The 22,747-nt window shown below is 48.3% G+C and overlaps 8 protein-coding genes across 8 annotated transcripts; 5 read left to right on the top strand and 3 right to left on the bottom strand.

The window, feature by feature from the left end:
* The first annotated feature begins 15 nt into the window (after positions 1 to 15).
* Positions 16 to 2,119, top strand: EV420DRAFT_37832 (S-adenosyl-L-methionine-dependent methyltransferase). The gene is made up of 7 exons (XM_060481891.1): positions 16 to 238; positions 289 to 435; positions 501 to 611; positions 661 to 885; positions 935 to 1,231; positions 1,282 to 1,387; positions 1,442 to 2,119. The coding sequence occupies exons 1-7, from the start codon at positions 92 to 94 to the stop codon at positions 1,663 to 1,665; spliced, it is 1,257 nt and encodes a 418-aa protein (XP_060339295.1). The 5' UTR covers positions 16 to 91; the 3' UTR covers positions 1,666 to 2,119.
* On the bottom strand, positions 1,672 to 2,264 carry EV420DRAFT_1257080 (folate-sensitive fragile site protein Fra10Ac1-domain-containing protein; the record flags this gene model as incomplete). The annotated part of the gene is made up of 2 exons (XM_060466814.1): positions 1,672 to 2,079; positions 2,133 to 2,264. Coding segments are annotated over 2 exons (540 nt in total), but the record flags the coding sequence as incomplete, so codon positions are not given.
* A 5,285-nt stretch (positions 2,265 to 7,549) lies between these two features.
* EV420DRAFT_37802 (uncharacterized protein) lies at positions 7,550 to 9,072 on the top strand. Its single transcript, XM_060481890.1, has one exon. It carries the CDS (start codon positions 7,650 to 7,652, stop codon positions 8,778 to 8,780), a length of 1,131 nt encoding a protein of 376 aa, XP_060339293.1. The 5' UTR covers positions 7,550 to 7,649; the 3' UTR covers positions 8,781 to 9,072.
* A 595-nt stretch (positions 9,073 to 9,667) lies between these two features.
* Positions 9,668 to 11,230, top strand: EV420DRAFT_37779 (Alpha/Beta hydrolase protein). Its single transcript, XM_060481889.1, has 2 exons — positions 9,668 to 9,748; positions 9,807 to 11,230. The coding sequence occupies exon 2, from the start codon at positions 10,035 to 10,037 to the stop codon at positions 11,031 to 11,033; it is 999 nt and encodes a 332-aa protein (XP_060339292.1). The 5' UTR covers positions 9,668 to 9,748; positions 9,807 to 10,034; the 3' UTR covers positions 11,034 to 11,230.
* On the top strand, positions 11,198 to 13,359 carry EV420DRAFT_1757239 (uncharacterized protein; the record flags this gene model as incomplete). Its single annotated transcript, XM_060480509.1, has 12 exons — positions 11,198 to 11,364; positions 11,421 to 11,451; positions 11,509 to 11,592; positions 11,625 to 11,894; positions 11,953 to 11,979; positions 12,038 to 12,124; positions 12,181 to 12,271; positions 12,323 to 12,455; positions 12,509 to 12,710; positions 12,765 to 12,919; positions 12,979 to 13,109; positions 13,160 to 13,359. The coding sequence occupies 12 exons, from the start codon at positions 11,198 to 11,200 to the stop codon at positions 13,357 to 13,359; spliced, it is 1,578 nt and encodes a 525-aa protein (XP_060339291.1).
* Positions 13,360 to 13,635: 276 nt separating this feature from the next.
* On the bottom strand, positions 13,636 to 15,821 carry EV420DRAFT_1633922 (cytochrome P450; the record flags this gene model as incomplete). The annotated part of the gene is made up of 11 exons (XM_060476252.1): positions 13,636 to 13,826; positions 13,880 to 14,021; positions 14,072 to 14,343; positions 14,397 to 14,469; positions 14,522 to 14,660; positions 14,717 to 14,808; positions 14,841 to 14,873; positions 14,924 to 15,053; positions 15,110 to 15,296; positions 15,345 to 15,684; positions 15,741 to 15,821. The coding sequence occupies 11 exons, from the start codon at positions 15,819 to 15,821 to the stop codon at positions 13,636 to 13,638; spliced, it is 1,680 nt and encodes a 559-aa protein (XP_060339290.1).
* A 974-nt stretch (positions 15,822 to 16,795) lies between these two features.
* On the top strand, positions 16,796 to 19,547 carry EV420DRAFT_1494816 (uncharacterized protein). The gene is made up of 14 exons (XM_060470820.1): positions 16,796 to 16,989; positions 17,043 to 17,311; positions 17,372 to 17,402; positions 17,466 to 17,525; positions 17,576 to 17,839; positions 17,884 to 17,910; positions 17,961 to 18,032; positions 18,083 to 18,173; positions 18,229 to 18,358; positions 18,411 to 18,536; positions 18,587 to 18,662; positions 18,723 to 18,892; positions 18,941 to 19,083; positions 19,140 to 19,547. Exons 2-14 carry the CDS (start codon positions 17,151 to 17,153, stop codon positions 19,385 to 19,387), a joined length of 1,599 nt encoding a protein of 532 aa, XP_060339289.1. The 5' UTR covers positions 16,796 to 16,989; positions 17,043 to 17,150; the 3' UTR covers positions 19,388 to 19,547.
* Positions 19,548 to 20,003: 456 nt separating this feature from the next.
* EV420DRAFT_1633920 (uncharacterized protein) lies at positions 20,004 to 21,207 on the bottom strand (the record flags this gene model as incomplete). The annotated part of the gene is made up of 4 exons (XM_060476251.1): positions 20,004 to 20,508; positions 20,573 to 20,738; positions 20,793 to 20,811; positions 20,875 to 21,207. The coding sequence occupies 4 exons, from the start codon at positions 21,205 to 21,207 to the stop codon at positions 20,004 to 20,006; spliced, it is 1,023 nt and encodes a 340-aa protein (XP_060339288.1).
* Positions 21,208 to 22,747: the final 1,540 nt, after the last annotated feature.

Raw genomic sequence — 22,747 nt, 5'->3', positions numbered from 1 at the left:
GGAGGTGCCGAAGTGCCTTGCCTAGCTTTTTTCCCAACACATCCGGAGTGTTCACTGATGCCTTGTTAACTGAGGGTCTATTGCCACAATTATGCTATGCCAATCTCGAAGAATATTTGGGACCAGTTTTTCCCGTCGCTTTCCCGTTTTCACCCATGCAAATACACATTTCTTCCGCTGTGTATCAACGGGTCCACCGGTCACAAAAATCGAAAAGATAGTCCTCGACCACATTAAAGTGTGTTGAAATATGCTTTTCATAGAGTTTCCAATACTCACAGACACAAGGCGGTTGGGCCGATGCCTTTTGGAAGTTATATGAATTTGTGTCTGTCCCATCCAACGGAAGGATACTACATGAATCCCGCCAATGCTGTGTTCGGGAAACGAGGAGACTTTATTACTAGTCCTGAAATCAGTCAGGTTTTCGGAGAGGTGCGAGGCCTGATTTACTCTCTAGAATGCTCGTGGGTGACGAGCCAGCAGCACCGAACATGAAGCTCGTGGCCATCTGGCTCTTGTCGCAGTGGCAGAATGCAGGTGCCCCACCTTCAATACGCCTGGTTGAGCTTGGACCGGGAAGGGGAACCCTGATGGCTGATATTCTCCGGGTATTTTGCATACCTTTTGCACAACCGCGACCAATTGACGGGTTTTTAGGTGGTCCAGCAGTTTGCAAAAAACGCGTTGAAACGGGTTCATCTTGTCGAGACAAGTCCTTCCATGCGGGCACTTCAAAACGACAATCTTCTCCCGTTCTCGCAAAATGGTGGCTGGGACCTAGCTTGGAACGAATCGGTAGACGAAATCAAACCTTCATCCGGTGACTATACTATGCTCGTAGCTCACGAGTTTTTTGATGCATTGCCAGTCAGTATGCTTGAAGTGAGTAATTCCTTACGCCATAAGATCAATTCTAAGAAAGTTTTTACAGCGAGGAAAGCAAGGGTGGCATGAAATAATGGTCGATTCTATACATCCAAAGCCTGACTCTACAGAAGAGCCCGCTTATCCACGATTGCGTCGCGTCCTATCCCCAAGCCCCACGGCTGCTTCCACTCTTCTCGGAAGATCATCGCTACGCTTCGACCAATTGCCCGAAGGTTCTCGCTTAGAGGTCTCAGCAGCGTCATTTAGAATTGCCAGGGAAGTAGGGGAGCTTCTCTCTTCTGGCGGTTGCGCTTTGGTAGTTGATTATGGCGGCGATTCACCGTTTGGGGATTCCTTCCGCGTACGTTTTGCATGCTAGTTTCTGTACAGGGATCCTCATACCACTTGTAGGCGTTCAAAGGTCACCAAATAGTAGATGTATTTGACCGGCCAGGCGAATGTGATCTAACCGCCAACGTGGATTTTGGTTACATCAAGGAAGCGATAGGCGATCTTGGTAAGTATTCTCTCTCTCCATTTGCGACGATCCTCGAACTCATCGAGCCCTCAGTTCCCACCTACGGCCCCCTGCCTCAGTCGCAATTTCTGATATCGATGGGGTTAGAAGCGCGCGTCAATATGTTGATCCGCTCTGCCAAGACAGAAGAGCGAGCGGAGGATATCAAGAAAGCTGCACAGCGTCTTGTAGATGAGGCGGGAATGGGAAAGGAATACAAGGTGCTGGGTATCAGTAGTTCGCGTAGTGAGCATGATGTATGGCCGTTTGTTCAATAGATGTGGTCATGTCGAATTGCGCCTCGTAGGGGATAAGGAGCGCGAACTACGTCGGCGCTGTCGCTGGCTGCCTTCGTTTACATCACAGTCGCGGTGGCGCTTTCGCCTAGGTTGTCTGTCTTCTGCTACGTCGTCGCTTCGCCGTTGCGACTTGTCCTCTGAATTCTCTATTTTCTCTGTTCTCTCCTTCCTCCGTTTCCACATCATCTTGTCCAAACACTTCTTACACAGAACGGCCTTTACCAATGCAGATTTTGTCTCTCCGTGCTCCGAGTACGTGAATGGGAGCTCTAATGTCGTCAGGGAAGGCTTGTGGCCGCTACCAGGGCTATGGTGCACACATCGTGTGTTGCCACATGTTGTCTCCCCTGCACCAGATAGCACCTCTTCTTCAGTTCTCCATCGCAAGGCAAACTGTTTATCGTAATTCTCAACTTCTGCAGATACTTCACAGAAAGAGGACGTACATTTCCAGACTTGTAATGCTTCAGATCGCATACAGCAAACTCTCGATATAGACTTGAGTAGTATTTCGATGCCAGCTTGTCCTCCCATGATGAATCCTTCTCATCATCCTCATCTTCGCGAAGAAATCTGTGAACAAAAATGAATGACTTGAAACACCCGCAGATGGGCAAATATACTTGTGCGACGCCTTGAGAATCTCGAACTCTGTTGGCCCTTGCGTTGGCGTCAATGTCTTCGAAGGTCCTCCGTAGTGCCCCAATGCCATGATACAAGAGAATGAACACTGACAGGTGGTTGACTCACACCCGGCGGTGACCCCCTGACCCTTCACACGAATCACCGGAAAATGCCGAGGCACCTTCAAGTCTCAAGATCGCCCCCCCAGTCTGACTCGAGTCTGACAGCTGTAAGAGGTGTAGCTTAGCTACAGCTGGCACCTTCGTACGGTATTTACTTCGCCGACGCAAATTCATCCAACGCCTTCCGATAAACGGTATGATTCCTACAGTTTATAGTTTCGTCACACGTGAGTCTGATTCTATGATGGCGTCCTTTGCAGGTACAAGGGCCGAAGAACGACGCCAAAAAACAATAGAAATGCTTCTGATGAAGTTCGATAGCTATAATGGTTCCGTCTGCCAAGAACGAAAAGAGACCTAACTATATCCTACCTGGGCCCTCCGCAAGACCCCCCGGACGTTCGTTTCTTTAAAATAACACTGTGTGACCGAGAACGTCGCGCTCTATGATCCGGTAATCAAAAGCTTTTTAAGTGCCAATAGTATCAAGGGAGTTCGCACTATTGGGTATCATCAGGTTATCAGACGTAGAGAACTACAGTCCGTCCAGAATGAGTCTGCTTCCTCAAGCGTCGTACGACCATAGTTAGGGGCCAGGTCATGGGTATGTGCTAGTCGTAGAGGTTGGCGATCCGGGAAGTTGTTTCAGTAAGAATGAATCAAGGCTCTGAGACGAGCAGAAGATCGATGCGTCAGACCCTGACTCACCTTGTGAACGATGGTGTTGGAGTTCACGGGAGATAAGACTTGCCCCTCTAAGGTTTGAATCACACATCAAATGGCAGAGATGAAAGACAAGGGAGGTGCCATCCTAGTGTGAATAGATATTATTCTAGATAGACCGAAGACGCCCGGAAAGTTTGATCTATTGATGCGAGTTCCTCAACAGAAGACCCACCCGCGATGGACGATCCAAAACAAGGGCTTGATCTTTCCAACGATAGAACCCTACGGTGGTCAGTGCCTAATCATCGGTCCCAAGACGTCGTCAGAGACCTGGCAGCACAGTGTCAGAATATGTATCCGTGAGAAGAGCAGTGGAGGATAGAAATCTGGTAGTCGAGCTTCTCGACCGTGTAACAGGATTGCATGATGAGAACATTTGGGGCACATCCAAACATTATACACGGTGGCAATTATTGCAACTAGAATAGCCATGAAGGCAATGGGAATATCGAGCAAGAAGCGACGTTTCTCCGCTGCTTACTAGCATGAAGAGAATGGGAACTCGGAGCCAAAGTATCCGAGAATACGACGGGGATCAGGATATACTGGCTCAAAGATCTGGGCTGATGCACAAACTCCTTGAATTACGGGTCCGGGTCGCAGCAGCCTCGTTGGGCGCTCTACCAGAAGCTGACATAGAGAGGGGCGCATAAACATTTTGTTCTTCCAGAACTTCAGCCTACTTCAGGATATCCGAGAGAGCGAATCCAGGCAAGCAGATAGGCAGGACTTGCCGGTCTAAATACACCCCCGGGGGAATTTATTGTCGGAAGACTGGGCGCATCCATGTCAAAACATCAAGACAAAGTACTTGCATTCTGTTGACCGCCCGACTCTAGACGTACTGTGAGCGTCGGCTCCGCACAAATACGTATAATTGTTGCTCCGCGCCTGCGGCGCGTAGACCGTCATGCTCTATGGGCCCAGTGAAACCAGATAGGCATACCGGTACCGCGTGATTCGCTCACAGGTTTCGCCATAATGAAGGGATCTAGTAGATGATTGCCGACCATCACATGCACAATTATGCTGAGCCAGTAAAATCACCGTCGTCCACATTATCACAGTCAGTGCCCTCGTATCGCCGACCAACATTGTTAACGACGCCCAAATCGAATACCGGACTGCGTAAAATGGAGCGACACGAGTTTGTTTTTAAAATTGAATCGGCCATTGATCATCTTCTCTCATGGCTATCAGATGCGCAACTCGACGAAAAAAGCGGTCCCGAGACTAGATTCATAGGCGGAGGCATGATATTTGTGAACGGCGTTTCAACATTGAATTATTGGGATTCCGGGGCACGAGACGTGTAGCATATCAGTAGATTCGACCTAGCGTTCCCGAAGAGCGTGCGCCACCTAAATGTCGCAAAGAAGGGCTATGCAACGACAGAACAGCAGGTCACTTTGTGGATATTCAACGCATTCAAAGCTTTGAAAATGATATTGGATGCTCGGGAGAAGCGCGCCAAATTCGGGAGTCGGAGTGCAGCGGAGCTTGAAAAATAGCTCCGCATGGTGCACGTCACCCGAATCGCCGCCATTTTGTGGGTACACCGATTCGTATGGACTATGGCGCATTTGTCGACGGCCGTCTCCAAGTTCTCTCGTTCTAATGTATACCCTTACATTGCTTGGACCGAAAAGTTGCCATCGGCGTCGAGATTTGATAAATACCTCGGTCATGGCGTGCGTGTGTTAACGTTAACGTATTACTATTAGGTATATCCATCTTTTTTTCTGGTCATCATGACGAAGGACGGTTGCGAGGGAGGCTCCATTGTGATCGATTCTCTCGCTTATTTTCCAAGTTACTCCGGCATGGGGACAGCATGGAAACCGTCCCGGTGCGTCACGGTGTTCTAGGTCAACTTTGGCTACATTTGCTTACCTTTTTTCTCATACAATGAATCAGTGCATGTACCCTGACATGGTAGTATTTTTATGAGTAATGCTCTTCTTCGCCTCGTGTTGCGGAAATGAAGCTGCTATGACTCATTGCATGTCACTTTGTGGATGGCTTCGTCGTTGATTGAAGATGCGTTATATCTGAGCGCCCTTCGAATGCAAGCGCTCAGATGAACGGGATACACAAGTGAATCGGTAATTCGGGGACTTTGTTGCTGTCCGAGGCTAAGCTTGTCGAAAACGAAACTACCCTCAAAAACCGAAATGAAAAACGGGTGCTTTTCAGTTCTTGTGTGGTGGCGTCGACGGTAAACGATCTATAGGCTATCGGTATTCCATCAATCCTACGCTGCGTCTGTCTGGACACGCCAGGCGCTCACTGTCAGGGCACCTGGTTTGTATCTGACATTCGGAATGACCAGCTTTGTATCTCCTTCCGGCGCTTTTCGCTCTGTGGGCTATTGAATGCGCCAGTCGGAGTTCCTGTTCCTGCTTAACGCGCTATAAGCATTATTGAAGGTCGATTGCCGTGTGAGGCTTTGACTGATCTGTCCAACAGTTTGACGGAGGAACGCCCCGTTCAATGGCCGTGTTCCTAAATTCCTTGGCTTCGCTGTATTGTGTGAACATCGCAGTTGTGATCTTTCCATAGGACTTTGAATAGAGTCCAGAAGGCACGAAAACAAATGCTCGAGTCTGTGTGATGGTTCCTCTTATAAATTTTATTGTCCGTGGTTTCGGATTCCTCCCAACCTGGGTTGCGATCTTTTCACAAGGGCTAGGCTGTGAGCATCTCAGCGAGGATCGTTTGCACATCACGTCAAGTTTTCGATTAAACAGAATGACTCTTGTACCGCGTAAATGTTCCCATGAGCTTTGCACTGGCCAGGCTTGCTTCGTATGGGAAAACCAGGGATCTGGGTATGGACTCTTGCGTCTCGCGAAGGGGCTATTCAGACGAATGTTGTTTACCTTCCGGGATGGTAATCCATAGAGGATTGCTTGGAGAAGGTACTTCCCAGCCCCTCGAGGTTCGGACCTCTCTGTCAAAGATATATTGTAGCTTAATCGGATTCACTAGATTGATTGCATTGTGACCTTGTGCTTCGACTCCCACAGGTTTCAGTGGCGAGCTTCGAAGCGGCTGGCAGAACCGGTGTTTCAGCAGATGGAAAGGTCAAGAGTTCAGCTAACTCAGATCATGTGGTACGGGTCAAACAGCTGTGAGATGTGTGAAACCAAAGGTCCGGCTTCTGATGCGAGGCTGAGCATTATTGCAATGCTGGTACGAAATCATGTGAGTCACAATTCAGTATGAAATCCGTATTGAAATTAGGAGGATTAGCCGAGGATTTCCAGATATGGAAGCCGATCGGGATGCCGTGAAATTACCCCAGGATCGGGACTAAAGGATCACGCGAGATCCAACCCGGAGATTCGCTCGTCTCCTGGAACCAAATTCCTTCAAAATGTCCAAACATATAAGATGTACTCCTTCCCCTGCATCATTCTCTTTTCTTCCTCTCCCTCGTCGAGCTCGTTGTCGCTAACGGTAACCAGCAGATCGTCCTCGACATCAACGACAGCGACCACGTCACGACTTGGACTTGGCAGCGACACTACCACCTGATCAGTCCAAACATTCTGACACCCCCGTGGAACCACTCGCCTTTTCTAGGCGGCATATATCCATCTTGTTTTTCTTCCTTTTGCTTCCTTCATGTCGACTCTCCTTCCACCAAAATTACCCTTCGTTGATGTCCTACCGTCTAGTGCCTCAGTGCCGGAGCGCAGCACGCGACCGAGGACGACATCGCTGCGAGGCATGTCCTTGAAGGCACGAAAGACGTTCATCTTACCTGTCATTAGCTTTCTGGGAAGAAGGGGTAGTGGACCGAAGAGTGCAGACAGTACGCAGAGCCCCGCTTTTAATACGAGGCAGAAGGAGCCTGCTCCGTGTGAGAAAGTGTCCGGAGAAATTGACTCACCCGTCGTCGCGAGGTAAGTTTTTCTGCAAATATGTGTAATACCCGCCTTATTTTAATGCTCCTCTCGCTTCAGTCTGTCAGAAAAGCTACCTGCAAGGCGGACTACTGGCGCTGAACGCCACAAGACGAAGTAAGTTGGTCAAGATCCATATGGTGTTTTTTTCCTTTTTTTTTCTGACCGTTTCCACAGCTCCCCGACGCCACAGCTACAAGCGTCTAAATCGAAAACCTTATTACGAACTATATCGACCACGTTTCGCAAGGTTTCGCCGACAATTCCCAGCTCACCAAATCCTCCATTCTCCCAATACAACAGGGATGCAGCGCTGCGTGAACGTGGACTTCTACCTCCCCTTCCTTTGAGCTTGCAAGAGCAGGAACAGGATCGACGCATCCCTAGTCTTGAACTGAAAGGCGCTACCGATGATGATCAGCCCAGTGCTGCGCATCGGATCAAAGAAGAGTGGGAGGCCAAGAATCGCGCGAATGAAGCAGAGCAGCGCGAACGCTTCGCTCACTTCAAGTTTGGTGGTTTAACGTCGCCAAGCGCACCAGACTTGACTCAGCCTCAGATCTTGGAGGTTGTCATTGAGATGGATTCTCCTGCTCCTTCCCCTACTACTGCGACGTCATCACACGAGAAGAGCTTAAAACCGCCTGCGTTGCATCTTCACCCCTCTACTCCCTGCGTTCACTCACATGATATCCCCTCGGAACCGGAACCGGATCCAGCGTTCGTCCCGCTACCCCCTTCGCCTCTTACGTCCGTACCAGAAGCAGCTGACGTTGATCCGGCTCTCATACCTATACCCCCCTCTCCTATTTCGAAAGGCGTAGTGTTACCTGCTTTGTCTATTGGACCGGCATCAGAACCGGCCGCTTCAAGTTCAATACCAACCGACAAGATCGAATCCCAGAAGCAGCTTTGTCCTCCCTCGCCAACCTTTTTGAGTGCGGCCACGCCTCCTGCGTCTCCTACTATGTCCGCCGGGCATAGTACAGAAGAAGGATCGCTTGCACCGCCGTCGCGCAAGCGTTCACATACTGTTCTTTCCCATGAATCCTCGGATGAATCTTCCATTGCAACTCCTTCCATCGATGCCACTTCACAGGTGCTTACTATCGTTACAACGAGCTCAGAATCTCATGCGAGTAAGCGGAGGTCTGCAGGGAAAGGTTGGGCCAATGATTTTCCGTCGCACGACATTCCCGTGATCGTAGAAAGCCCGAAGGAGGAAGTCTCCCCTTCCTTTTCAAATAACGGGAAATCCTCCGATTCTCCTGTGGAACCGGAAAGTTCTTCGCTCCGGCGGGGACAGACTGCCCCTTCTCCGACAGAGTCTCGAATTAAGGGACAACGTCGACGGTCGCTCAACCTTTTCAAGAAACTCGACAAGGCTCCGGGTTCTCGATCTTTAACGACGATTCGCCGGTCGGTAGTAGGAACTCTGGGAAGGAAGGAAAAAACCGACCTTCCTCCGTCACCTACCATTCCCTCGCCTCTCCCTTCGCCGCCTCCTGTTGAACGTCGTGGCCTACGTGCAGTGCGGTCTTTGGGTTTCAACCGACAACTTTCGATAGTGACTGGTGCAGAAGCTCCTACTTTAAGCCCTCGGCAACCTCTGAGTCCAACGATACATAACCCTGGTAGCATACTCCTCGGAACGTGTGAAATCGAGGACGAAGAGAGCAGACGGGTGACAGAACTCGCTTTTCTTGGATAATTATCAACATTCATTTATCGTTTTACTCATCTTCGCGCTACCTTCTTCAGCATCATGACACTAATGACCATTCATTTATACCATCATTTGCATCGTTTGTACAGCTACTCTTCGTTCTCGTTTGCTTTTTCGCATTTATTGTCATTGGGTTCATGTCGTTCTGTCTGTCGTCGACATACTTTGTTAGTATCTCATGTGTTTTTACTTTAATCAGAGACCTTTTTGGCGACTAATCCCACCTCTTTATTTCACTTGATATTTTTGACTATGACACTACATCAAGTCCAACACGGTACGTGGAAAATACAGGTGCGATTCTCGCCCTGAGTGATCATTACTTTTACCTTGCTGATTTGTTCTAGGACGCTCTGCTACCGCAACTCGAACCTGACGATTCCAGCGGGCGTCCGCAATGTACTTGTCCAACTGTAGGGCTATCATCCGTTCCCATATGCAAGGGACTATCACGATCACGTCGAGTGAAATTTTCTCTGAGCAAGACGTCGAACGCGACCCTCACCTTAATTCTTTCCCATGCCGAGGCGATCAGCGATGTTTCCGGCCGACGCGATTCTGAATTGTAGATCAACTTTCAAGTGCCTTAATCGCTGATAGGGCAACGCTCCGGGATACAGCTTCGAGGGGCATCCGTGTTTCCTGTCTCGTCAATAATGTCAGGGACTCAGGACGCAAGGCCCAAGGTTCCGGACCTTATCTCGCCCAGCAAGGGACGGCGCTTCTACATATTTACTGTCACAACTTGAACAGACTCTCAGACCAGCATCGAGGTCGATGTCGCGTCCAGTCGCGTCGAATAAAGTAAGACCCTTTAGTACAGTCCATCACCTTCTCCGGTCATTTAAGTGAAGCAGGGTCGCATTGTATCTACGATCACATACGATCGCTATGCTATTAATATTGAGCATGAAACTCGCCTATTTTTACCTCAGGGAACTATACTCTACTTGGTATGTACTCTCCCTCCTCTTAAAAATTCTTTGTGCTCAGTCACTGAATCATACCCAGAGACTTCGGGCTCCTATACCTATAGCCTGGCCCGGAGATGCTGTGTTATCAACGAGCTGCGCAACATTCATGCGCCTCGACATACAAAGGGTTCAGGGCTGACTGTGCACGATAACAGCCTTGGCGCTGATTTTTATCATTACTGGACTATATAAAGTCTCGACATCGACGTCGTCATACCCCTAAACGCCTTTCTACTACGCTTACGAACCGCTGCAACACACTATCATGACAGAAGCCCTCGAAAAATATTTGACGCTCTCAGATGGAAGGAGATTAGCTTACGCAGACATTGGAGATCCAACGAGCTCCCTTGTTATTGTCATGTACCACGGGATATTTGGTGTTGGAAGAGCGACTCGCCTTTCCCCGGCCTTGCGAGAACTAGGCATTCATTTTGTTTCGCCCACTCTTCCTGGGTGGGGTACCTCTGACATCCGCCCTAAGGACCTACCATATCCTGTCTGTTTAACATCCGACTTCACCGCTTTAATCAATCACCTTCACCCTAACGATGAGAATCTCAGGATATACATCAGTGGAGGCTCGTTCGGGACTGTCCCTGCACAGATTCTTTACGGGGCATCCTTCGACACCTTTCCACTTGGGCGAAAGATAGCCGGGTGTCTGCTCCTGGCACCATTTTCTCCTTTCAAATGGGACAAGACGTATACGAAAGGAATGACGTGGCAGAATTACTTCTCAGTCGGACCCCCTTCACAGCTGTTACCTTTCAGAATCGTTCCCCGAATGCTAGCGGCGGCGATATCGTCTCAGATGAGCACGGTCGAGAAAACTGAAGTTCTCATCAGGAAAGTCCTGTTTGACAAAGCGGATGAAACGGAGCGCGCGGCCTTTGCGAAGTGGAGGGAACAGAATGGTCTTGCCGAGGGTCAACTCGAAAGGGAGTCTGCAGAGAATGCGATGTGTAGTATAGCAACAACCCGAGAAGGTTTCTTGGAGACGTCGGATGACCTTCATTGCGACTGGGGTTTCTGTCCTAATCAGCTGGATGAAGAGCACTCGAAGCGGCCTTTGCTGATTGTCGCGTCGACGACTGATGAACTGGGTCCCGAGATGGCGGAGTGGCTTGCCAGAAATTACGCTAACGCCAAACTCGAATGGGTTCAAGGTGGACATATAGCTGCGTTGTATGAGGTGGATGGCATCTGGAAGCGTTTTATTGAGGAGGTGGAGGGATCCAATGTTGCCAATTCTGAACGTTAGCAGCGCCATCCATGATAATAATATTTCTTTTTTCTGCTGTAATGTTCATTTCGTCGTTAGGTCACGGTTTTTGATTTTTCCTACAAACACTTCTCCCGCGCCTGACAAGTATGTTGATTATATGTAGTACATAATAACCCTCTTCTTCACCAAATTTTCATTGGATGTCTCAACTCAGTCAAGCAGCTAAGCTCAAGGAAGAAGGGAATGCGTTATTTGTCAAGAAAAACTACGCTTCTGCCATTGTCAAGTACACTAAAGCCATCGCACTCGACGACAAAAACGCAGTTCTCTACGCAAATCGCTCTGCTTGCCACCATTCATTGAAAAGGTGAGGCGACATGGATAGAAAATGTACCATACGATCCATGAAATATTGAACACTAGGCACTTGGATTCTCTTGGAGATGCCCGGATCGTGCGTCAGGTTCCATCCAAGCGTTGACAAAGACTGACTTCACTTTTGTTGATATAGGCAACAGAGTTAGACCCAGCGTATTCGAAGGCATGGGGAAGGTTGGCAAGCGCCTACAGCATGAGCCTTGCCAACAGGAATCATGTGTCCTTGTACGCTTATCAGCTAATTGCCAGATTGTCGGGCAGCAACAAGACAGTGTGAATGCGTATCAGAGGGCCCTAGATACCTTACCGAAGGACAATCTTACACCAGCAGAAATCAAGCAGAAATCGCAGTACGAGGATGGACTGAAGAAGGCTCAGGAGCTTTTAAATACGCCTCGCCGACCGATGGAGAGCAATCCTTTGGCTCTTAAAGTGGATGCAACACTGAAGGTCATGCCGTGGGACGCAGCCAATGACATTGTTCCAGAGCTAGCGGCACAGAATCTATCTGATAGCAGTGTATGTCCATTGGTATTTTCGAACAGTAGCGAGAAATGACGGGCTTCGACTCATGTAGGCTTGGGGCATCCATTCTGCGTACTCGGTAAGATTTTATTTTCGCATGAGAAAGTTGCATCCTTATTGGAATTTTGTACGGGCAGGAATACAAAGAAGGAGTCGATACCATGAAGAATACCAGACGCGCCGTCCAACGCGATGGAAAGATGATGGTCATGGTTGATAGCGGAGTAAGTCGCCGGTACAGTCGATTATCCATTGCGACTAGAATTGACGTCTCTCAAAGGCGTTGAAATGCCTCACAAACGCTATCATTCAGGATGAGAGAGTTTTTCATATGGACAGTTCCAACTGGCTGCAAAAATTTGAAGACCAAGGTAAGATTTATGCATACTAAATGATCAACAAACTCACTTTGCGACGTTTAGTGAAGTTGGAAGTGTCATTTCATCAGCCTTGGGTAAATGTTGGACCCGATGTCATTATGAGAGAAGCACCTTTGCGTCTACAGAATGGAGGGAGTTGGAACAGACTCAGACCAAGTCTTGCTATTACCATTAGGTTAGACTTCATCCGTATGGGCCGAGTCTTCAGTGATTGACCTGTTCTATTAGACTATGGATTATGCGTGGGTCTCTGGGGGAAAAACTCAAGCACGATTGCGCCATGAAGGTAGAGTACCTCAGCCGTACTCTGGAAATATTGGAATGGGGCCGCAAAACTTGGAGTCGAGTTCCCAAGGCAAACCGTGGTGCCATTTTCGAGGAGACTTTTATTCATGGGGTTCGAAATATGTATCTCTCCGCACTTATGGAGGTACGTCGACTCTTGGTAACGCTACACGCCTTTTTGTTGATCCGAATACCCTAGCGTTTTCAGCAAAGCCCATCTAATGAGATTCTCGAAAAGTTATATGAAGAAGCAGAACTGCTAATCAAGAATGTTGATAACGACACCACCACTTTCTCGCATCCACCACCCGTCATGTGGTCGTTCTTTAGGAACTGCTCGGGCAACGCCAATGCGTACGTTATTTGGTGTCATCATTCGTCGTTCTGTTTCAATTCGATAATCATTTTACTAGATCAAAGGGATTCTATCATAGCGCTCTGGCGCGTATTGAACCAGACGATGAAAAACAGCATTTTCAACTCGCTGGTGAATTCTGTGTCAAAGCCGCAGACGGATATGCAACCGACGATGAAAAACACACGTGTACGTCTGACTTGACTGTCAATAGTTGCTCCACTCATTCCATGATCTAGGGTACTTGCATTGCGCACTGATGTATATGGAAGCAGTCGGAGCACCTACTCCGGACTCGTTGGACATCCTTTTGCGCATTCGTGAATCCCTTCCTAAGATGCAGAGAATATGGGGTCGTAATCCTGCTCGGAATCCAGAGCGCGCATCACTTTATGCAAAGGACTTAGAACTTGAAGCGAAGTTATTGCAGAAGGTCTAGGTGGCGCATGCGAAAACCACTTACGTCGTATATTTCAAAAGCAAAAGTACAATCTACCGTTGTTGTGGTGCCCCCAATTCAGGCTTGTCTGACCAGAGCATGATACTACTATCACAGTATAGGGATTCGGTTTTATGGTATTGCCAGTATGCAAGATTGTAAATGATAGTTAATAGCTATTATATATGACATGCTGTATTAGGTTCCAGTTTGGTGATGCTATGCGTAGCAATTATCGTATTAGATACATCTAGATGAGGAGTCTTGGTGCTTGAATTAATCACGAGCTGTAGCCGTAATAGCAAGGGGGTAGTCGAAGAGAGTTGTACGCATATTCAGTACACCGTCCAGAAACTTCTGTTGGTCAAATGATTTCGGAAGTTCCATGTCATATGCCAGCACGAGTTTAGCCACCGTGAGATGAAGTTCTTGTGTGGCGAAGATCTTGCCAAGGCAGCTGAACGCACCTGTGGAAGCTACGTATGAGAATGCTATTTCCTCAAAGTAGAACGCGACAGACCGTAGGAGAAGCACAGCATCGCGTTTTTCTTCGTGATTGTCTCCGGACCAAGACCCTCAGGTTGCCACCTTTCTGGCAAGAATTCCATAGGTAAGGGGTAGAAATTCTCTGGGCTGGTTTGTTGGGTATAAGGCGGAACAGACTGCAGACATCTTCAGATGCAGAGTGACATAAATAAAGGGAGGAACCTACTACAATGATGTCTTCGGGTATAAATTCACCGTCAATCATAGACCCACCCTCTCCGACAATACGGGGGAGGCCGCCAAATGGAGTACCAAGGCGAAGACCCTCCCAGACGACACCGTTGAGGTAGGGGAGTTCTTGGAGGCCTTTTGGATCATCGATTTCATCGATGCTGTGGAAGTGAGCATCGAGTTCATCACGAAGTTTCTTATAGACAGCACGGTCGCGGAGAAGGTAGAAGAGAAGGATCGTAAGTGTTCCACCTGTGGTGTCAGACCCTAGCAGAAGGAAGCATCAGGATATGGATTCTTACGACATTCTATGTACGTACCGGCGGCAATAGCGAACGCAGAATCGATGTTGAGGTCTTCATCACCAAGGCGCTCACCACCCTTCTCACCTAGCTGGAATACAGTGTATGAGAATCAGTGTCATAAGCCCAATAACATATCGTACCAGGTACGACGCAATATCGTCGCCAGTCACGTGCTTCCTAACGTCCATAAGCTTTGTGGCGGTCTTCTCCAGGACATGGAATTCCTCCGAAGCGGGCAAGTTCCATGCAATGTCGAAGATGGAAGGTGCTTCACCAAGTCTGTATGGGAACGATTAGGGTATATTCGAAAAAAAAAACACGTGGAGTGGGCTCACACTTCGAAAACGACTGTGGCGTTCTGGGCGTTCTCAGAGACATTCTCCGGGTCACCATTAGCCATCAGCTCCTGGACCGTTTTGTAGCCATACTATTTAGGTATATCAGACCAATAGCACTTACGACGTCACTGGTTGCACCAAAGGTCATCTCAGCCTAGGATATTGTTAGTAAAAGAAACTGCACTAGCAGAGTTATTTCCTTACCATCAAATCATATGCCCAATGACGGATGATCTCAGACATGTCAATCACACCATCAGCACCACGACGTTTGTCCATGACCTTAATCATTTGCTTTGTGCGCTTATCAACGACGGCAAGAAGCTTGACAAGTCTAAAAAAGTTCGAATCACTATGGAGAAAAAAAATAAAGGCAAGAAGAGAACATACGACTTGGCGCTAAAGGCACCGGCCCAAGCTTTCCGGCGGATGTTGTGAATATCTCTTTCGGGGGTGAAGAATAGACCTCCGACTGGAGCACGTCCAGGACGGTACGCCATACTCTTATCCATGCTCTGGGCAGTCGTGTAGATGGGGTGTACGGCTTCGACGGACGCGATAGAAAGCGTGTTGGGACCTGACCACTATTACTCTCCGCGGATGGAGGAAATACAATGAAACACACCAGTTCGAACAAATTTGCCATACATCTCATGAAGCCCCTTGATAAGCGTGTAACGATGACCGGTGGACACCATATGCATGGCCTTCAACGACGTGATCTTGTTGAGGAAGGGGCCAGGGAAGCGCCAAAGCGGATGTAGGGGCGACAGACGGTAAGCAACGGCAATGACGATCATGGTCCCCAAGAACGACGCGAGTCCACTAGTTGCTATCCCTAAGGATTGGCTGGCACTAAGTCCTTTGAAGATACCTGTGCCAAAAACCGATGCCCAGGCTAAAGCACAAACAACAACTGCGGTGTCTCCGCGGTACTCATGACGATTGAGATACAAGGTGGTTGCCTGGCGGTGAGAGTACAGTTAGATACAAAACACACGAATACCTGGCCAGAACGTACTGCTCCGATTGCTGCAGCAGCACTGGAGACACCAGCAATATCAAATGAAGGAGTCAATCCTTGTAAGGGAGACGAAGACATGGTGAGGTGGTAGTCGAGTGAAGGAAGGGGCTTGCAGAACCCTTTGCAGAACGGCCTCAAAAAGAGAGATATGACGCCGACTCGGGAGCAGCGTAGATCCAAAACGGATATGGGGCGCAACATACTACGGAATGTAATGCGTTCCGCATTAGACGGCCTCCGGCAATCTGGCTAGAAGCAGCAAGGGCAGCGGCAGAGTTGGAAATTGATTGGCACTTTCTTCGCGTTATGATCTACGGCAGCGCTATATATACCAATTAAAACTTTAGGAGTACAGCGTTTAACAAATAAATCACTCACTATCAGCCCTGAAAATCGGATGGGCAGGTAAATTGGCATAGCCGCCGCTGTAGCTCCTGGCCATGTCATAGTGACGTTCGAATTCTTGCCAAGCGCCCTGGGAACCAGGCTCGGTTCTGAAAAGTTCATAGCCCATCTTACGTTGCTGAAAAGACTATAGAAGCAAGACCTTTGTGCTCGCTTCAATACAGGCACGGTGTAGATCTTGCTATACGAAATATGTCCACAAATCCGTAGACAAGTCAATGATTACGACGGACGTCGCCCCCGAATCTCTTGTATTGCCTGTTGTCAGAAATACATTGCTATCTGACCGCGAGAAAACTCATGAGGGCCCTTGTTATTGCCCGTTAAGAATTTGATACCCGGCAAGAGATATTCATATTCAGAGTCGTAAATGGGCATTCAAATGACAGAACTATGAAGTAAATTCCGTCACACGATGGGTTAATTTAACGTGTATACTCACTGCTGCCATGCTTCCCGTCTGAGATAAGAGCTTTTCATCGGTATTGTCATGTCCGTTGGCCGTTCTACGCCCATTGTGGCAAAGTGAATTATACGAATCCAGACAGAGGTTTCCAATTGATGTCTAGACAGAGCGCCACTAAGAGGCGTCCTCGCGACAAGTCCAGCACTAGAGAAGGGCTAGAGATGGTGGAAGAGAAGGGAGGAAGACGCCGCCCAAAACGGAATCTCCAGTTTAGGGCAGGTCAAATGGCATGACCGTCATATCCGAGTCGACATTCAGATCTGAACCGATGAAGGACCGAAATATTTCAAGCAAAAACAGGCGATACTTGGAACTGGGCACAGGGTATCCTCACCCCCCTCCGTCCAAGGTTTCACCAACTCGACTACGATTCGAGTGAGCCAGCTGCAGTTCAATGTATAGGATACTAACCGAACACGTCAAGATAGTCATGACTCTGTCTTCTGAAACGTCTCAAAGTGTCCAAAACAAACCGGCTATTTGCCGATTAAAATAAATACGTACCAACATCCCAACATCTCTCTTACTTACATACAATGTCCCCAACTGCTACCCAACTCAAAGACGAGGGAAACAAACTGTTTTCCCAAAGGAACTTTTCAGGTGCTATCCTAAAGTACGCTGAAGCAATCGTGGCAGATGAAAATAATGCTGTCTTGTACGCGAATCGAGCGGCGTGCTATTTGAATACAAAAGAGTGGGTGACTCTTTCGACGCGTAGAGTGAAACCAAGGGGAAACTGAATAACGTTGTTCAGATATCTCAACGCGGTCAGCGATGCCAAACAAGTGAGCACTTGAGTTCATTGTCGCGACGCGTTCATGATGTAGGATCCATCTTTTCCCCTCTAGGCCATCACCATCGACCCAAAATATGCAAAAGCCTATGCTCGGCTTGCGACTGCTCATGACGTGCGCAGGTCTTGTTCAGTCTTTTCTTCTTCACTGACGTCCTGAGACAGATGCTTTCGGAGTATTGGCAAAGCGTTGAAGATTGGCAAAAAGCGCTAGACGCCCTTCCCACAGAGAATCCAACCGACGCTGAAATCAAGCAGCGTGAGCAGTACCAGGCTGGTCTCAAAACTTCCCAGGCTGCTTTGGAAAAGTTAATGGCTCAACCGGATCGACACTTTGCGTTGCCAGCGCGTGAAACCTCTCAACTTCCTTGGGTCGCCGCGGAGGCACTCCTCCCACGGTTGGCTGTAGAAGGAAACTATAATAGCAGTGTCAGTTCGTCTTTATCTTAAAAAACTGTACCTGACTCATCCAGGCTTGGATCATTTGTACTGCTGCAAAGGTTTGTAAGCAACCCCTTCGATATGAATGGCCTCCCCATGTATAGTGCAGGAATTTATCGATGGTGTTAACAAGATGAAGACCACGACGAAAGTTGGCGCAGCCTTAGTGGGACACTTGGGTGTGCGTGTTTCTTCTTCAAGTCGTGCATACTAACATAACTCATATTTCAGGTCATTGCTTCTATCAGTAATGCCGTCCTCGCAGATAATAGAGCATTTCATATTTCAGACCCCCGGTTTGTATCCATGTATAACCTGCAAGGTAAACGCCACCTTCTCTCTGATCGCTAGTTCAATTGCTTCATCTTCCTTTGTAGTACAACATGAAGCGACAAATCACGGAGCATGGACTGATGCAGGACCCGCTCAGATTAAAAAAGAAGTGCATGCGCGGTTGCAGACAGGTGGATGGAACAGTGTCCGTCCTGCAATCAGCGTCTCAATCCGGTAAACGACTTTTAGATGGAACCTGAGTTCACGCTAACTACTTTTCACGTAGCTGCCTGATTATGAGAGCATTCTTGGAAGGCAGCCTTAGAGGTCTTCATAATCTCGAGCTAGAATTCCTAACCACCGTTCTTGAGATCTTAGAATGGGGTCGTGAGGTCTTCCGTGATGTTCCCAGGTATGCTTCTTGCCGTCATCAATGGAGCACTGGGTTTCGAATTGGTTTAGGGAGGAACGCGGCACAGTGTTTGATCTGACCTTTGTGCGCGGGGTTCGGAACATGCATCTTCACGCACTAATGGAGGTGCGTCTACTAAAGTATACCTAGTATTCATGTTCGCTTATTCCACTGTTGCACCGTTAGACGTACGCTACAAACCCTTCTGGTAACGAACAATACCTGGAAGAACTGTTGAAACGAGCCAATGATCTCATACGCGAAGTTGATGAAAATCCGCCTCCTGAATCACTGCGAACTACCAATCCAGGATTCAAGCTTGCATACTATGATTATTGTAAAGGACATGCCCTCGCGTAACACTTTCGTTTGTTTGTTTGCCCCGTTCCCTAACGTCTCTACAGGATGAAAGGATTCTATTACAATAAAGTCGGAAACTCCCTCGCTTCCAAGGATAGGAGCAAAGGAATTCAAGCGTATAGCGCCGCTGGGCACGCCTATCTTGCCGCGGCGGAATGCTTCCCACCTGACGACGAGTGCTACAGCTGTAAGGCTAACTAATTTCGAAGAGCACCATAACCGCTAATCTTGCTTTTATGACAGGGTTCTTGCATTGCGCCATTCAGGCTATGTGGGGATGCGGTACTCCCGTTTGTGTTCAACTGGAAGCGATGGAGAAGCTGCGGAAATCGCTCCCTGAGATGAAAAAAATCTGGTCATGCTCTCAGATGAGTAAGGGCGGGACCATTGAGCTTTGCGAAAGCATGATAAAGACGGAGACGAGCCTCCGAGATATGGTTGCTAAAGGAGAGGTATCATTGGATGATTGCGTTAGTCCTCAGGAACTCTAGAACGAGGCATACACCAAAAAAAGGTTGTTCATCAATCTATAATTGTATAATAACATTTTGTCTAGTAGTTTAGTGTACATGCACGCGTTTTGTGCTTTTCTTGTATATATATGTACGTATTCATGATCATGATATAGTTTCCGACATTGACCGTTGAACAGCGTGAGTTTTACAAACCAAAAGAGACTGCCTCTATAAAAGGCAGCTTAGATATCATTGTGCAAAGCGAGGAGATATCTACAACTCAATGGCTAGAACTGAATTCTTCTATAGGAAAAATTGGGTTACAAGAAAATGTCGTTAGAAGGGATCCTGCCTGCCCTGCATCATGTCTCTCCTAGACTCCCAGAGAATGGCGAGCAACATGCGCGGGAAGGACTCACGCTACCATTCAATAGTAACATATGAAGGTAAGTAAGCAGTAGAGAAAAAAGGCTGTATCAAAAAGCAGCCGGGAAACCCTCATATCATCCTGCGGCCTAAAGTACCTGAGCGCCTCACTCGGCGGAAGTAAGTGGCAGTTTCCAAGCAGGTATCTTTAGTCGACCCACACCCGTCCCAGTCAGGGTTAGGTTGCGACGCCGCGATACATTTGTTGTAAGCTGGGATATTATCATTAGAGGGTATCAATATGAGAGCGGAGCAGCGTACTATTCATGCATTCGTTAGCGTTGGTGGTGCTAGTAGACGTGGTGGCGCTTGCGGCAGACGCCGAGGTGGACGTAGCAACGCCGGACGTTTTAACGGTGGAAGGGGTGACAGAGGTAGATGTTGCAACGGTGGATGGTTCGGCAGCGGAAGTGGCGGTGGCGGTGGTAGCGCCGGAGGTGGAAGAGGCCACGACAATTGACGATACGCTGGTAGATACGACTACGCTGTTCACGGTGGTGGCGGAAGCTTCCACAGAGGTGGTAGATGTTGATGCTTCATCCTCCGAGCTCGCGGAGCTGTTAACAGGAACGGCAATGATGGAGGTGGTACTGACAGTAGCGTCCGCTGAGGTTGCCGTAGCACTCTCGGATACGGACGCTGCTGAAGTCGAGCCCGACGAATCGCTAGATCCTCCTACAGTAAAATCAACACAATCTTCGTACGTCTGATCAACGCTCTCGGAGTACCAGCTGGATGAAGTTTTGTTGATTACTTGATCAGCGGCGATTTTGAAAAATAAAGTTTTATACTTACTACCACTGGATGACACAATCTCCAGCCGTCGCACACTGATCGCCAAGATCACTAGGAATCATGATGTCCCAGGCCTCGTCGTCCGCCGTCACGCCGCTTTGATTGCTGGCATAATCGTCCCAAGAGTAGAGGGCATCACCAATGATGGTATTGGTTGCGGTTGCAACTGTGCGTTAGCCGGACATCAATTCCTGTAGGCAATAAGAAGCAAGTTATCTACCTATGGAGACATTGGCAATCTAGAGCCGGATCAGAAGGGAAGGGATGAGAGGCGTGGCTAACGATTGAGACGATGCACTTACGCCTGTGTGTGGCGCCCTAATTTCTGCGGTCATCGAGACGGTCTGGCCAGCGGTATAGCTCTGGACGTTCGCCTCATTATCGGCGAACTGATATCCTTTGCATAACCAAAGATTGCAAGTCGATGAATCGACTGAGCTGGTTTGCAACTCCTGTTGGATGTTTCCATACGGATCAGATGTTTCTGTGGAAAGTAGTTGCGAACCGCAAGCCGCTGAGAATGCAGAGCCAATGGTGTCACTACGGGGTGATGGACTGGTAAGTTTGCCATGTCCAAGGGCCTGGCCTGCGAAGAGGAGGGCAACAGAAATGGAGATCCAGGTTGCGGAAAGCATGGCTAGAACTCGGAGGAAGTACGAAGATGGATTTGAATGACAAGTCACAGACGTGCAGTGATTCGAAAAGAGTGAACAAAAGGAAGGTTGGAGAGAACGTGGAGAGGGAATAGGGAGAAACTGTAGGATGAATCCTGGAGTTGCGAGTCATTTTGTACTCCCTAGGTCCACAAAGTCATCGTCAAGGTACGCTCGCTGTGCGGGAGCCATAGGGCGCCGGAGAAATTTGGGAGACGCATTCATTCTTGAGTGTTCTTTGGAAATTTAATTCCCGTCTTTGACCACGCAACGAGATGGTGCCATAGTAACATTTGTGATATCGCGCCAACGGCGCCTTCCTTTCGCAACCCCACTATACGTTTGTGGCCTTGTCAAGCACAGACTAGTGACGTAAAGAACAGAGATGGTTGAAAGCAAAAATTTCCTGATTTTTTGTTTGCCCTAGTCCAAGAGTTGTGGTAAAGCTCACAAGCGAAGTAGTCAGTGATAGCGCAAGGTTACTAGATGCCGTTATTTGCCGCAGTTGAAGACCAAAAGGGACGATTCCACGTGGCTTCCAATCTGTTGATACGACGCGCGTCGCCGATTTAAACTCGGATCCCGTCCTGTTTCCTAGGCCCAATTTGTGCGCTACGTATATTCACCGATGCTTCCGTGACGACTTCTGGACGTGCTGGCCCTGGCTTTTTCTTTCCGATCTCAGGGCCAACCTGCCTTGGACCTGAGTTTATTAACACTTTGATGATGAGACTTGGCCTAAGCGCTGAAACTTCTCATACGGACCGGAGACTCGTCCAACGATACATCTCGGTTTGCTTCAAGCAAAATGCTATCCCCAATGTTTTGCCTATCTTGCTTCGCGTTGCTACTAAGCGAAGTGCTGTAATGATGACGACGGTATGTCAGACTTGATCACGACTCTTATCAGCCGTAATTAGAGTCAATTGAACTCTCCAAAAATACCCTCGACAATATAAGATGGAAACTATTGCAACTTACCTGGGTTTAATGACGGACCTCTCTCCAATTCAAACCTCAGCCGAGGTGATCTGGAGAACACACCGGGACAGTTCCATCGGAGTTATCTCCCATTGATCAGGGCTCTGCAGTACGTAGCTACGTCGGATCGCTAACTGGATGTTTGGGTCTATTCTAGTCTCCGGACATACTCGTAATGGCTTTTGGAATGGCTATGCATACCAATTCGAGTGCTTTCCTTGGCTGCTTTCTCCGTGAGCTCCCATTGGCTAGATCTATAGATTTAGCTCGCACTTTTCCATGGCGTTTCCATACGTTCTCCTCATGTTTTGAGCAGAAAGAATCATTCAATCGGCGAGAAATCTTGTACATGATTGTTCGACCTGCGTGCACCCACGGTTCATCACTGCGCTGACTGGTAATGGTGTTCTACTACTGCATTTGGGTCTTTCTTGTTAAAACGAATCGCTTCATGGCACCGGTTCCACGATGGCGAACAAATGGAAGCGTAAGCAACTGAATACACTAGTACACGTGATTGACACTGGTGGGAAGCTAGCTT

This window comes from Desarmillaria tabescens (assembly GCF_030435595.1).
Source record: "Desarmillaria tabescens strain CCBAS 213 chromosome Unknown EV420scaffold_1, whole genome shotgun sequence".
In the NCBI taxonomy this organism is placed as follows: domain Eukaryota; kingdom Fungi; phylum Basidiomycota; class Agaricomycetes; order Agaricales; family Physalacriaceae; genus Desarmillaria; species Desarmillaria tabescens.
Note: the sequence above shows the minus strand (reverse complement) of the source record. Positions and strands in the feature narration are given on the sequence as shown.